Source organism: Vicia villosa, linkage group LG3, assembly GCF_029867415.1.
Source record: "Vicia villosa cultivar HV-30 ecotype Madison, WI linkage group LG3, Vvil1.0, whole genome shotgun sequence".
Lineage (NCBI taxonomy): Eukaryota > Viridiplantae > Streptophyta > Magnoliopsida > Fabales > Fabaceae > Vicia > Vicia villosa.
Genome location: NC_081182.1, coordinates 132,458,512 through 132,472,885, shown reverse-complemented (window position 1 = coordinate 132,472,885; position 14,374 = coordinate 132,458,512). Strand labels below are relative to the sequence as shown.

Here is a 14,374-nt window from a genome sequence, read left to right as displayed (position 1 = left end):
TTTTTTGCATTAACTTTTTTATGATGTAAAACAAGGAAAGGGTTAGTTAAATGAATGAATAGATGATTATTGATGAACACCGTAAAAAAACTAATTATTGAAGAACACAAACCTTAAACACTATTTTTTTCTGCTATTGCAATCCATCGTAAAGAATTTTACCAAGTTTTTTATGCTTCAAAATTTTCATGTTATATGTTTCATTAACAATTATTGATATTCATAATGCTTTAATAATGGATGTCTGTAAGGTTTCACACGGATCACTAATGGGAATGTCTTGAACGTTGATACTCATGAAATGGATGACACAACTTTTTTTAAGGATGATGATCAACATTCTAAATTATCACGCCAAAATAATACCCTCGATTTCTAACAAAAACCAAGGTAAAAGGTGTAAAAGCTTTTTTTTTTATATTATATTATTTACACTTAATATTAAATTACATAATTACAACAAATGCATTGTTATCATAGTACGTAGATGTTGTTGTTGGAGAACAACACATCTTTGCTCTAAGTCAAATCCTGTTGGATACATTCTGTGCTCATTATTTTAAACTTATATGAACTGCATGCAATCAAATTTTAATGAGTTATCTACCCCGAGTAAGGAAATATCAGTTCCAAACATTTGAAATGTTTTTTCTGCACTTGCAATTCATCATTGAGAACTTTTCTAAACATTTTTAAGTTATGAAATTTCATTATCTCGAGCAACTGTTATAAAGGAAAATGCTTTTACAAGAAAGATATATAGTGGTGGATGTAGATAATTTGTAGTGGATTGATGTCTTGGCAATATCTTGAGTGTTGTTCCTTTAAGAATGTAGGATAGAGATTTGTTGTTGTAGTTGTGTAACATATTCCTTCTGTTTTGAAAAACTGAGGGAAACAAATTTTTTATTTTCAATAAAAAAACCAAATAAAATAAGTAAGCCTTTCGGTTTTAGAATAAAACTGAGGTGAATGATATCTATTTTTGTTTTAAAAATAACATTGTTTACATAGAATATTAAAAAAATCTAGATTCATTGTCATGGCTGCAATTTCAAATTTTGTTCCATATATCTTTTCAAAGGTTGAACAACCTTATTTGTTTAACCTGGAAGCAAGAATGATTTTCTGCACTTGCAATATATCATAGGGAAACAAAGAGTTGATCCAAAAATACAACATCAACACCATTATGCGAGATGGATTGCAAGTGCAAAAATAATGTTTTGTTCAAGGGTATAAGAACGTTGGAGATTTTGTCTGTCTTGTAATCCATCCCAAAGAATGATGCGTACTAGTTTGGGGTAGTAACATATAATTTAGGATTAGGGTAAAATCTATTTAACGAGTGCTTTCATAGTAAAATGTGAATATGCAATCCCTCGGTTTTCAAGAAAACCGAAGAGTTAGATCATAAAGAATTCACGTATAAACAAATAAAAACATCAACACCCTTAAGTGAGATTTGAAGCGTGTCCTGATTTGTTTTTCCTCTCGGTTTTTAATAAAAACCGAGAAATTATGTTGTTTTTATTTCTATAAAAAAAATATAACATGGCTCGCCTTGACCTGATACCTCAGATTTTTCTAGCTGAGGAGAAAGTTTCGTCATAAAAAATGTTAGTTATTGTAGTGATGTCATCATTCACAAAAACGCAATTGAATTTGAATCTGAAACTAAAACACAAATGGTTCAAAGGTAAAAGAAAATAAAATTTTAGAGGAATAGTGAAATTATCCTTATCTTTCCCATAGTTAAGTCCTTGTAAATTCTAATAGATTCATCTTTCCTAACCTGATGGAGCATAACGTAGTTAAGAATTCCTCTTAACAAGTGATGATTGAACTGAATAGAGGATAAAGCAAAAAGTTTACAGCGAGTAGAGTAAGTTTTGTGATACGGGAGGTTGATGCGAGAGCAGGGGAAGAGATGTAAATTCCCTATACAATAGAGAAAGTGAAATGAAAATCACATTGTAAAAGAGTAAGGACCCGTTTGTTTTAGCTTTTTTTAAAAATGATTTTTATAGTGTTACCAAATTTTGCGAAAAATTTTTTTACAAAGAAACTTTTTATAAAAGCTTCAAATGAAAAATCTGTTTAAATAGTTATTCTTAAAATATGATTTTAGGTATTTCATCTATTTATGGAGAAAAAATTTGGATATCAAAATTTCAAAAAATCACTTAATTTTGAAGCTATTTCAAATAGATTTTCATAAAAATCATTTTTGAAATACAACTTTTTAAAAAAATTATGATTTTGACCAAGTTTGGTCTTCAATTATGTATGTTTATGTTATAGGATGTCAAATTAAGTGTTTTATTTTAGAAAAAACGAATATAAAAAACTTGTAATATTTTGAAAAACGGTTTTAGAAAATCTATTTTCAAAAATACAAAGAAAAAATCCATTTTTTTAAAGCTGAAACAAACTGGCCCTAAATGAAATAAGAGTAAAAGGGTTTTCTTCTTTTAATAACAGGGTAAAAAAAGAAAGTGTAAATAGAAAAGCAAATTAAAAAGTGAGTGCGTTTTCCATTTACTTTTCATTATCAAGTTAAGTAAATATTGACGGTCCAAACTGCCACAATGTTCATATTATTACATTACTTAAGAATACTATTATAACAGAATGGCCACACTTTTCCCTTTTTTTTTGTATTTATATCAAATATAAATAACAACTCTAACATTGAAAATAGTATTTCAGTAAAATCTATTAAGTTATTGCAGTCCAAATCTAAGGTTCTTCACACTTCAAAATCTATATCTTCAACATTTTTTAAAGAAAAAAAGTAAATATTATTAAATAAACAACTCAAAATATACTACAAAGTATGATAGACTAAAAAAAATTAATTCAAAACTCTGCGCGCTATCATAACCAATAACATGAAAATCATACACCCACCATGCTCCAAATGTGAAAAAAAGCCATTTAAAAAGATGATGATAATGTTGGTTGTTGATTCCTTAGAACACTAATAAGTAGTTATCTTAACTTTTCATCTCTCTTATTGCTCAAAGCCATTAAAAGTAAGATCTCTTCCTGTTCTGATTCGATCGAGTGCGCAAGTTCTTCTTGATTCTTTACGTTTTGCGCTTTTAAATAAACAACAACTTCATCAATTTTTTCGTCTTCAAAGTAATAGTTCAAAAGTACGATCAAAACTACATAAACCTTTTTTTTATCTAATTTAAAAAGCTTCAATAAAAGTTAGAGAATATACACTACATATTATAAAATTCTCAAAAGTCATAACATATATATAGTTTAATAATAACTAAATAAACTAAACAATTTCTAGTATTGTTTGGCAAATAGTTTAAAGTTCGTTAATACATTCATTAAAATAATCTTTATCATTTTATAAATTTGTATCATTTTATAATCAAATTAACACTATTAGAAATAGACGATTTACCTGCGGAATTTCCTGCGGAAAATATTCCGCAGGTATTCCTACAGATTTTTCTAGGACTTTATTAAATAAAATAATTTTCCCTGCGGATAGAGAATTGGCAGAAAATTCCGCAGCAATACCTGCGGATTTTGCTGCGGAAAATATATTTCAAACAAAATAACTAATTAAAATATAAAATTCGCAGGTAACTTCGCAGGAAAGTTTGCTGCAGATTTTGCTGCGAATATATATTTTTAGTAAAACCAAGTTGTAATACAAAAACCGCAGGTAATTCCGCAGGAACGTTTCCTGCGGATTTTGCTGCAAATGTAATATATTTATATGTTTTCTTAAAGTAATAGTATTTTTTGTTAAAATTTATAAAAAAAATTAATCATTATTTTTTCTATTTTATTAATTATTTGAGTTTAATAGATATTATATATTTTTCATTATATTTTTTAAATATAATAAATCACACTATTTCTTTTATAATTTGTAGAGAAAATAAAAGGGTGTATATTCAATATTGACTGAATTCTATTTTCGCACGCATCGGAAAAAGGATTAAAATTGGATTGGAATTTATGATGAATCTTCATATTTCGGAAAGTATTAATATGACTATTTTAACCTAACAATTTAATTTTTGCTTTTAATTCACTTTAGTATTATTAGCATAAATAGGCACATAGAATATTGTTCATTATTAATTAATTGATTTTATAAATAATAGTATAATTTATAAATAATAATATTATAATAAACAAGTAGACTATATAATAGATATTTTTTTTAAGAGACTATACAATAGATGTTATAAATATAATACTTTATGTAATTTGTAGTATAGTGATTTATAATAAGAATTGTTAATTCATTGACATATAATTAAATTCTATAATTTATTAAAAAAAATGCATTTGATTATTTCTATAATTAAAACATAACCAAAAAAAAAAATGCACTTGATTATTAACATAACCAAAAAAACAATGATGTTGGCAGTTTACATTAAAAATAAAACAAAATAATCAACAAAGAAAAAGGAAAGAATAAAACTACATGGAGTATCGTAGCTTTCATGTAACGTGAAAATGCCTTCTTTCCATAAGCACTTATGAGAAGTGCTTTTTCATTCTAAAAAAACACTTATTTTCAAAAGCCATTCTCTCTACTCTCCTTCATCATGAAACAATGCTAACAAATAATCAATCAATTGATTCACTCTTAAAGAAGGAGAAGGAATTACCGGCGAAATATATTATGAGGAGGTGACGAGATTCCGGCAGGGGACGTTTCCGGCGGCACGTTCGGTTTGTGGAGGCGGGGAAATCGAGATTGAGAGGTGCAGCGGAGCTTTGAGGTAACCGTGGAGGTGCGTGGTGGAGTTCCAAGGTTGTTCTCGCGTTTCCGTCAACAAATCTAGTGAGGCAAGTATTCACGCGTTTTTGAATTCCTTTCTTCTCTTCTGTTCAATTCTTGGTTTCTTAATCGTAGTTGTCTTATCATTGATGATTGTTGCTCAGTTCTTCCTATCGAAAGCTTTCAAAGTGAAGAGTTTTTCATCTTACACACAAGGTGTTTGATGAAAAGTCCCAACCAAGCTCTTAGTCTTAGCATGTATTAGTATAAAATAAATTGCTTGGTTTACTTAATTGGTTTGTTTATTTGGTTGTATGTTTTGAATGACATCAATTTGTTCTCAGTAGCTGTTATGAAAATCTTAGGATCAAATTAGGGGCTTATGTTTATTTTGTTGACTTAAATTTGTGTTGGTTTTATATTGATTTTGCACTTAAATTATTTGAATGATTGTTGTCTAATTTGAGATTATGGAATGTGGTTTTAAACTGAAAACAGCATCCGTTGAGTCAAATGTTCACGGTGATCTAGCATTGACTCAAGAGGACTCTACTACTAATAATCATCTCTAATTAATCGCTTATTGCATAATCGATTTGTTATATAATGTTTGGGGGTGTTGTAAGTGTAACTATCAATTCTTTCTGTTGACTACCCAGTGGATAAGGTCTCTTGTTATGTCTCTGATGATGGTGCTGCTATGTTGACATTTGAGGCTCTTGCTGAGACATCAGAATTTGCTAGGAAATGGGTTCCTTTCAGTACGAAATATGCAATTGAACCGCGAGCACCTGAGTGGTACTTTTCAAAGAAAATTGACTATTTGAAAGATAAGGTGCAACCATCGTTTGTCAAAGATCGTAGAGCAATGAAGGTAAAACTGATTGAATTGCAAATCAATTATATTTATTCTTCTGTCTTGGCATGCATTTGTGTGTGATATCGTAATCCATGCTTCTTAGAACTTACCAGCATCTTTTAATGGTCATTTCGCTTCACAGAGAGAATATGAAGATTCAAAATTCGTATCAATGGACTTGTTGCAAAAGCAGAGTAGCTTTTGCATTATGTGCTTTTTGTCTTTGATGAAGGCTCTTATATCTTACCAAAGTTAATTATATTTTGTAGGTTGAATTAACGGCTGCAGAAGTAGAGTCTCTTCGATCAGAACTTGTTGATTTAGAAGAGAAGGAGGCTCAGTTAAAAGCTCAGTGAGTGATCCATAACTTTTGACTGTTGCAACATTTTCTGCCTTACAATATATTACAAGTTATTATTAAATAGTAGTTACTAGTTAGCCTTGGTTTGACACAGGTTGGAAAATATTGACATTCTGACATTTTAATTCAAAAAGTTATTGGAATTATATCAACCAAGGGGCTGTTTAAGTTAATTTTTCAGTTATTGCAAAATTTTAACCTTTTCTGATTGTAGTGTCAGGCAAAAAAATCAGAATGGCAGTGCTTCAAATGGAGGAGCATCAAATGAAAAGAAGTCAATTACCTCTATTGATGATGTTTTGATAGGATTGGTAAAATGGCTTTGTGAGCAGGTGTGTAATACTGAAACTCATTCCTTTCACTAACCCAAATTCAGTCATTAGCTGATAATCTTGGTATTGTAAATGGTAATATCAATTTGAGATATGCGAAGAAGGTCTTTGCAAGAGAAATATGTTTACCTGGGAAAGAAATATTATGAGCTTGTTAGATCAAATATGTGCTATCTTGTTATATGAATATCAATTATACTTTATAAGAGTCACATTTGATCTACCAGAGGGGGCTGGGTCTTGCAAAAGATGTTTGTCCCCCACTTGTGGCGATCCATAGTGTAGATCCTCATTGGGAGAAGTGTCTATGTTGGAGATGAGTGACAGAGATTTATAATCAAGATCAAAATATTCAATCACCCTTTGTTTAAAATACTTTTAGAAGATGTTGAGAATGAATATGGATATAGAAATGATGGTCCTCTATGTCTTCCTTGTCATGTTGATTTCTTCTGTGAGGCACTTGTGGAGATAGAGAGTGATGAGGTTGATATGGGTTTTTTAGCTTGCAATTTTCCAATGAGTCACAAACACAGCTCAGCCTCACAGTATTCTCCGTTGTCTTGTCATTCTAACTTGGGTTCATGTGATGCCAATTACGAGGTTTTGGTATGAGGTTGGAAAAATAACTGCTGTAAATATGTATATGTCACAAGATAGACATTTGTGAAACCTATTTTCTTTCCCTAATAGAAGTATTCTCTCAATAGCTGTTCTAATTGAGATTATTTTAAAATACTGTTTGATCTAATTTCTTCTTTTAAGGAGAAGAGAAGATAGTAAGCATGTATGGTCCCTATTTTCGAAGACAGTGACAGACACTATTTTAAGAAACATGTATATATGGTCCCTGCTGCACCTTTGATACTGAGAGAAAGAAAAAAACTCAATGGATTCCAAATTTGATGGGCCTACAAATTGAATTCATCAGTTATGAAATTACCTGTTTCTGGTGCATATATATATTTCCTTGATTAAAGTGTCCTATCAAATACTGGTAGAAGATCTATTAGAAATATATTTGGTTTTGGTTGAAATATTAACTACTTAAATAAGGTGGACTAAGTTTTATTCTAAATGTGTTTTTTATTATTTGATAGTTGAATATGTTTATAGATCTTAACCCAAATTCAGTCATTAGCTGATAATCTTGGTATTGTAAATGGTACTATCAATTTGAGATATGCGAAGAAGGTCTTTGCAAGAGAAATATGTTTACCTGGGAAAGAAATATTATGAGCTTGTTAGATCAAATATGTGCTATCTTGTTATATGAATATCAATTATACTTTATAAGAGTCACATTTGATCTACCAAAGGGGGCTGGGTCTTGCAAAAGATGTTTGTCCCCCACTTGTGGCGATCCACAGTGTAGATCCTCATTGGGAGAAGTGTCCATATTTGGTTTATAAGATGAGCTTGTTAGATCAAATATGTGCTATCTTGTTATATGAATATCAATTATACTTTATAAGAGTCACATTTGATCTACCAGAGGGGGCTGGGTCTTGCAAAAGATGTTTGTCCCCCACTTGTGGCGATCCATAGTGTAGATCCTCATTGGGAGAAGTGTCTATGTTGGAGATGAGTGACAGAGATTTATAATCAAGATCAAAATATTCAATCACCCTTTGTTTAAAATACTTTTAGAAGATGTTGAGAATGAATATGGATATAGAAATGATGGTCCTCTATGTCTTCCTTGTCATGTTGATTTCTTCTGTGAGGCACTTGTGGAGATAGAGAGTGATGAGGTTGATATGGGTTTTTTAGCTTGCAATTTTCCAATGAGTCACAAACACAGCTCAGCCTCACAGTATTCTCCGTTGTCTTGTCATTCTAACTTGGGTTCATGTGATGCCAATTACGAGGTTTTGGTATGAGGTTGGAAAAATAACTGCTGTAAATATGTATATGTCACAAGATAGACATTTGTGAAACCTATTTTCTTTCCCTAATAGAAGTATTCTCTCAATAGCTGTTCTAATTGAGATTATTTTAAAATACTGTTTGATCTAATTTCTTCTTTTAAGGAGAAGAGAAGATAGTAAGCATGTATGGTCCCTATTTTCGAAGACAGTGACAGACACTATTTTAAGAAACATGTATATATGGTCCCTGCTGCACCTTTGATACTGAGAGAAAGAAAAAAACTCAATGGATTCCAAATTTGATGGGCCTACAAATTGAATTCATCAGTTATGAAATTACCTGTTTCTGGTGCATATATATATTTCCTTGATTAAAGTGTCCTATCAAATACTGGTAGAAGATCTATTAGAAATATATTTGGTTTTGGTTGAAATATTAACTACTTAAATAAGGTGGACTAAGTTTTATTCTAAATGTGTTTTTTATTATTTGATAGTTGAATATGTTTATAGATCTTAACCCAAATTCAGTCATTAGCTGATAATCTTGGTATTGTAAATGGTACTATCAATTTGAGATATGCGAAGAAGGTCTTTGCAAGAGAAATATGTTTACCTGGGAAAGAAATATTATGAGCTTGTTAGATCAAATATGTGCTATCTTGTTATATGAATATCAATTATACTTTATAAGAGTCACATTTGATCTACCAAAGGGGGCTGGGTCTTGCAAAAGATGTTTGTCCCCCACTTGTGGCGATCCACAGTGTAGATCCTCATTGGGAGAAGTGTCCATATTTGGTTTATAAGATGAGCTTGTTAGATCAAATATGTGCTATCTTGTTATATGAATATCAATTATACTTTATAAGAGTCACATTTGATCTACCAGAGGGGGCTGGGTCTTGCAAAAGATGTTTGTCCCCCACTTGTGGCGATCCATAGTGTAGATCCTCATTGGGAGAAGTGTCTATGTTGGAGATGAGTGACAGAGATTTATAATCAAGATCAAAATATTCAATCACCCTTTGTTTAAAATACTTTTAGAAGATGTTGAGAATGAATATGGATATAGAAATGATGGTCCTCTATGTCTTCCTTGTCATGTTGATTTCTTCTGTGAGGCACTTGTGGAGATAGAGAGTGATGAGGTTGATATGGGTTTTTTAGCTTGCAATTTTCCAATGAGTCACAAACACAGCTCAGCCTCACAGTATTCTCCGTTGTCTTGTCATTCTAACTTGGGTTCATGTGATGCCAATTACGAGGTTTTGGTATGAGGTTGGAAAAATAACTGCTGTAAATATGTATATGTCACAAGATAGACATTTGTGAAACCTATTTTCTTTCCCTAATAGAAGTATTCTCTCAATAGCTGTTCTAATTGAGATTATTTTAAAATACTGTTTGATCTAATTTCTTCTTTTAAGGAGAAGAGAAGATAGTAAGCATGTATGGTCCCTATTTTCGAAGACAGTGACAGACACTATTTTAAGAAACATGTATATATGGTCCCTGCTGCACCTTTGATACTGAGAGAAAGAAAAAAACTCAATGGATTCCAAATTTGATGGGCCTACAAATTGAATTCATCAGTTATGAAATTACCTGTTTCTGGTGCATATATATATTTCCTTGATTAAAGTGTCCTATCAAATACTGGTAGAAGATCTATTAGAAATATATTTGGTTTTGGTTGAAATATTAACTACTTAAATAAGGTGGACTAAGTTTTATTCTAAATGTGTTTTTTATTATTTGATAGTTGAATATGTTTATAGATCTTAACCCAAATTCAGTCATTAGCTGATAATCTTGGTATTGTAAATGGTACTATCAATTTGAGATATGCGAAGAAGGTCTTTGCAAGAGAAATATGTTTACCTGGGAAAGAAATATTATGAGCTTGTTAGATCAAATATGTGCTATCTTGTTATATGAATATCAATTATACTTTATAAGAGTCACATTTGATCTACCAAAGGGGGCTGGGTCTTGCAAAAGATGTTTGTCCCCCACTTGTGGCGATCCACAGTGTAGATCCTCATTGGGAGAAGTGTCCATATTTGGTTCATAAGATGTTGCTTCACGTGAATGAAAATAAATGCATGTTAAATCCAAAGATGTGAATAAGTATTCTACATGGGTGCCTGCATAATAATAGTATATCTAGCTATGCTTGTATTGCACATGGTAATATATGGTTAAATTAAATATGCTTCATGCATCTAGCCAAATACTAACTTCTATTTGAAGAACACTGATGGAATGACACCTGTTTGTCGGGAACTGAATTGATAATCTCCTTTGTAACAGCTTCTTTATGAAACATGTCTCTGCATATGGCTCTTGTCATACTATGAGCCTGCAATTGAATATTTGGCTACTTCAAGGACCCTTCCAAGACTTATTGATGTTGTTAAGAGTTCTACAAAAGAAAAGGTATAGCTGACTTGTCCCATTTATGTTCGCCTTATTTTTTCTTACAAAAATGTTTTTCAGGTTTCTTTTTTCATGGCAACATCATTATTAGTTATAATTTTATGATGGCTGTTGGCTTAAATCCATGAACTTACGTGGTCTAATGAATTTGAAAACCTCAGTATGAGTTATTGATTTTGCAATCATATAATTAGTTATTGTCCTCATATAGAAGTTAAGGATGACTTGGCCGAAGAACTAGGAAGTAAATGTCCAGCTAAAGTCTTTGATATTGAAGATATTGGAAAAGGTAATTTAGTTCTTTTGCTTGATTTCCTAGTGTTATGTTTTCATATCATTCTGTTCTGAACCCTGATGGTTAGAGATTATGCCCAGTGATGTTGCATTAATGTTGTTCATTTGTGTTCTCAAGCTCCTATTTCTTTCTCTTTCTTTCAACTCCACCACCACTTTCTATTCCAGCATCACAAACTTCAAAAACATGAGCTCAATAAAAACCATATAGTGATGTGAAACTGTGAGGCTCAAGCAAGGATGAGGATGAAGTATCTTAATAAATTTGAGATATAAATAATGTGGATTTTCCTGCGGATTTAGCTGCGGATTTTTCCTGCGGATTTAGCTGCGGATATTTCCTGCGGATTTAGCTGCCGAAAATATTACCCACGAAGGTTTTAGCTGGGGACGCAAAACCGCAGGAAAATCCGCAGGTAACATGTTTCCTGCGGAAATTTAGCTAAATTCCGCAGGTAAATCCGCAGGAAATTCGAGTATTTCTAGTAGTGTAAATAAGAGAATATAAATTTTGGTCTCTTCTGCGCCTACGAAATATAAGAAAATATTTTTGGATATTCACATGCATAAAATTTATAAAACTAGTGCAACTTTCACTCACCATCAAATCACATCAACTTTAAAGAATAAATAACTAGTCTCCGACACCATAATGCAGTACTTAAACTCAACTACTTCATTATTAGCAAATTGAAATAATGTTTATGATTAATATTATCAATACAAAATCTTCATTAATGCAAATCTATAACAAAATCATTAACTTCATTTCTAGAAAAGGTTTTTCCATTTTCAATTACTTCATCCTCATAATCAGAACTTGATAAATCACCCTCTTGATTAGTACCTTACATTTCATGTTGCTCAACCTTCACTCTCTTGTTATCTCTTTCGTTGTTTGATTTCGATTGCTTCCACCAAGGATTATAACATTTCCACATGTCATTTTCATTATAAGCCGCCTCAACAGAGAGTGAATTCGCATACGGTTGCCATAAAAAACCATTTTCAAATCCAGCACAATCCAAGTCGTTTTTCAAGTTTTTATTTTTCAATACTTTAACTCCACCCCATCTAGCCACCTTTGGTAAACCATGTCCTATTGTATATGGGCGTGGATTAAGAGCTAAAAACCTCTCTAAAGCCCATATTTGAATCAATTGAAAAGGAGCCCAAATAGTAGTTACACTTGAACTCTTCATGGTTGTTATGGCATTTATTGTAATGACGCTATTAAGTAAACTCAAATCCCTATAAATACTAGCTAAAATAGCTGGTGCAAGAGCTATTCTATTTCCATGAGCTAAATGTATTGCAATAGGAATAACACTTTTCAAAATGGTATCATATGCATTTGCAGGAAAAACAAACCTTGATAACCAATAAACTAGAAAAGCTTCGTGCTCCACTTTGCTTTCAATTTGAGTCTTCATGAAGTACATCATCCATGCCCTTTGATTCACTTTTTTAGCTTTAGAACTATTAAACATTCTTCTTGCTTCCATTAAATCCTCTTTTGCTTTTACTTGTTCATTGTTCATAAGAGGGTTAGAAACAGAACAACCCAAAAGAGAGTAACCAAAACAGGCATTAGTGTCTTCTAATGTTAATGTTGATTCTCCCCATGGGAAAACAAACGTATTTCTCTTGGAACACCATCTACTCGCAAGTTCAAGAATCAACTCATCATCCCTTTTTATTTCATATGTAGAAGCTTTGATTGCACCGTATATTCCGGTTTGTATCCATAAATATTCAAACTTTGGTTGTAGCTTTTTGACCCATGTCTTCCATTCTTCTGTGGGTGGTCTCCATCCATTGTATTTTATTTCTAGTGGCAATTTTGTGCTAGTTTCATAGGAATTATAAAAATGAGATGGAAGGAAATGAAAATCATGGATGGAAGGTTTGAGAAAATACCCAACTCTAAGAGTTTGGTTTTCACCGGCAGATGATGGTGAGACAGAAACCATGAGTTCTTCTCTAGCTTCTATCTTCTTGTAGAGTATTTTTCTTTGAAGCGAGTTTGTTTTGCTTTTGCCAAACCATGAAGTGAAAGTTGAAAAATCGATGTTTAAATATATTATTTATATAGTTCATATAATATTTTTTAATTTTAATCACATTATAAAATTCTATTTTTTATAGTTGGTATTTCTTATAATATATTTGGTACTTCTTAAATATATTTGTATTTTGGGATTTATTATTATGGTAAAAGAATATTATAAGAATAAAGATTATATTTACTATTATCTTTTACTTTGTATGATAAAAGAATAATTTCATAATAATATAGTAAATTTTTTTTTTTTGACGAGTATATTTTTGGTTATTAGTTAACAGTGTCCATATCCGTTTATTGGCAAAATAAATTATTAATATACTATTATGTTTAGTTTAGTTTTGGTTAACAAAATTAATTTAATAATAATATAAAAAAATAATTAATTTAAGCTGTGTTTATTCTAATTAATAACGTCATCTTACATTATCGGAAAATAGTTATTATTATGTTTAATTTTAACTAGTATAAACTAATATAAAAATACGCAAAGTTCAAAAAGTTTATTATAATTTAAGAATGCCATTATAGGTTTATCATCAAATGAAATGCTTAATTTATTGTTATCGTTAACCTTGTCTATAAATATATAATTTACTAATAATATAGAAAATACTTCAAATTAAGAATCTGTTTGTTTTAAATTAAGAATGCCTTTACACTTATATCATCAAATGAAATTCTTTTTTTATTGTTATCTTTAACTTTGTATCATAAAATATAATTTTAAAATAATATAGAAAAATACTTAAAACTAAGAATGAGTTTGTAATTAGTTTAGAGTGTCCTTATCCGTTTATTGGCAAATACAATTATTAATATACTATATAAATTCATAATATATGTTTAGTTTTGTCTGACAAAATAATTTAATAATAATATATAAACATTCATAATTTAAATATGTATTTAATTTAATTAATAATGTCATTTCACATTATTGGAAAATAAAATCGTAATTAATTATCATGTTTAATTTTGATTGATAAAAGCAAATTTAATAATAATATAAAAAATACACAAGATTCAACATAGGTTTAATATAAGTTAATAATGCCTTTGTAGATTTATCATCAAATGAAATGCTTGATTTCTTGTTATCTTTAACTTAGTTTAAAATATATAATTTGATGATAATATAGAAAAATACTTCAAATTAAGAATTTGCTTATTATTAATTAAGAGTTTCTTTATACAATTATTAGAAATTAAAATTATTAATTTATTATTATGTTTAATTTTGCCTATGGAAACATAATTTAATAATAAATTAGAAAAAATTATAAATTTAATGTGTTTATTAGTAAATAAGAATGTCATTTTACTCTATCCGAAAATAGAATCGTTTACTATTTTTATGTTTAAATTTATATAATAAA

At 30.2% G+C, this 14,374-nt stretch overlaps 2 protein-coding genes across 2 annotated transcripts; one reads left to right on the top strand and one right to left on the bottom strand.

Moving 5' to 3' along the window:
• The first annotated feature begins 4,524 nt into the window (after positions 1 to 4,524).
• On the top strand, positions 4,525 to 10,661 carry LOC131656671 (probable V-type proton ATPase subunit H). Its single transcript, XM_058926317.1, has 4 exons — positions 4,525 to 5,645; positions 5,900 to 5,982; positions 6,206 to 6,323; positions 10,511 to 10,661. The coding sequence occupies exons 1-4, from the start codon at positions 5,472 to 5,474 to the stop codon at positions 10,640 to 10,642; spliced, it is 507 nt and encodes a 168-aa protein (XP_058782300.1). The 5' UTR covers positions 4,525 to 5,471; the 3' UTR covers positions 10,643 to 10,661.
• Positions 10,662 to 11,778: 1,117 nt separating this feature from the next.
• Positions 11,779 to 12,903, bottom strand: LOC131658992 (uncharacterized). The gene has a single exon (XM_058928238.1). It carries the CDS (start codon positions 12,901 to 12,903, stop codon positions 11,779 to 11,781), a length of 1,125 nt encoding a protein of 374 aa, XP_058784221.1.
• Between the last annotated feature and the right edge of the window lie 1,471 nt (positions 12,904 to 14,374).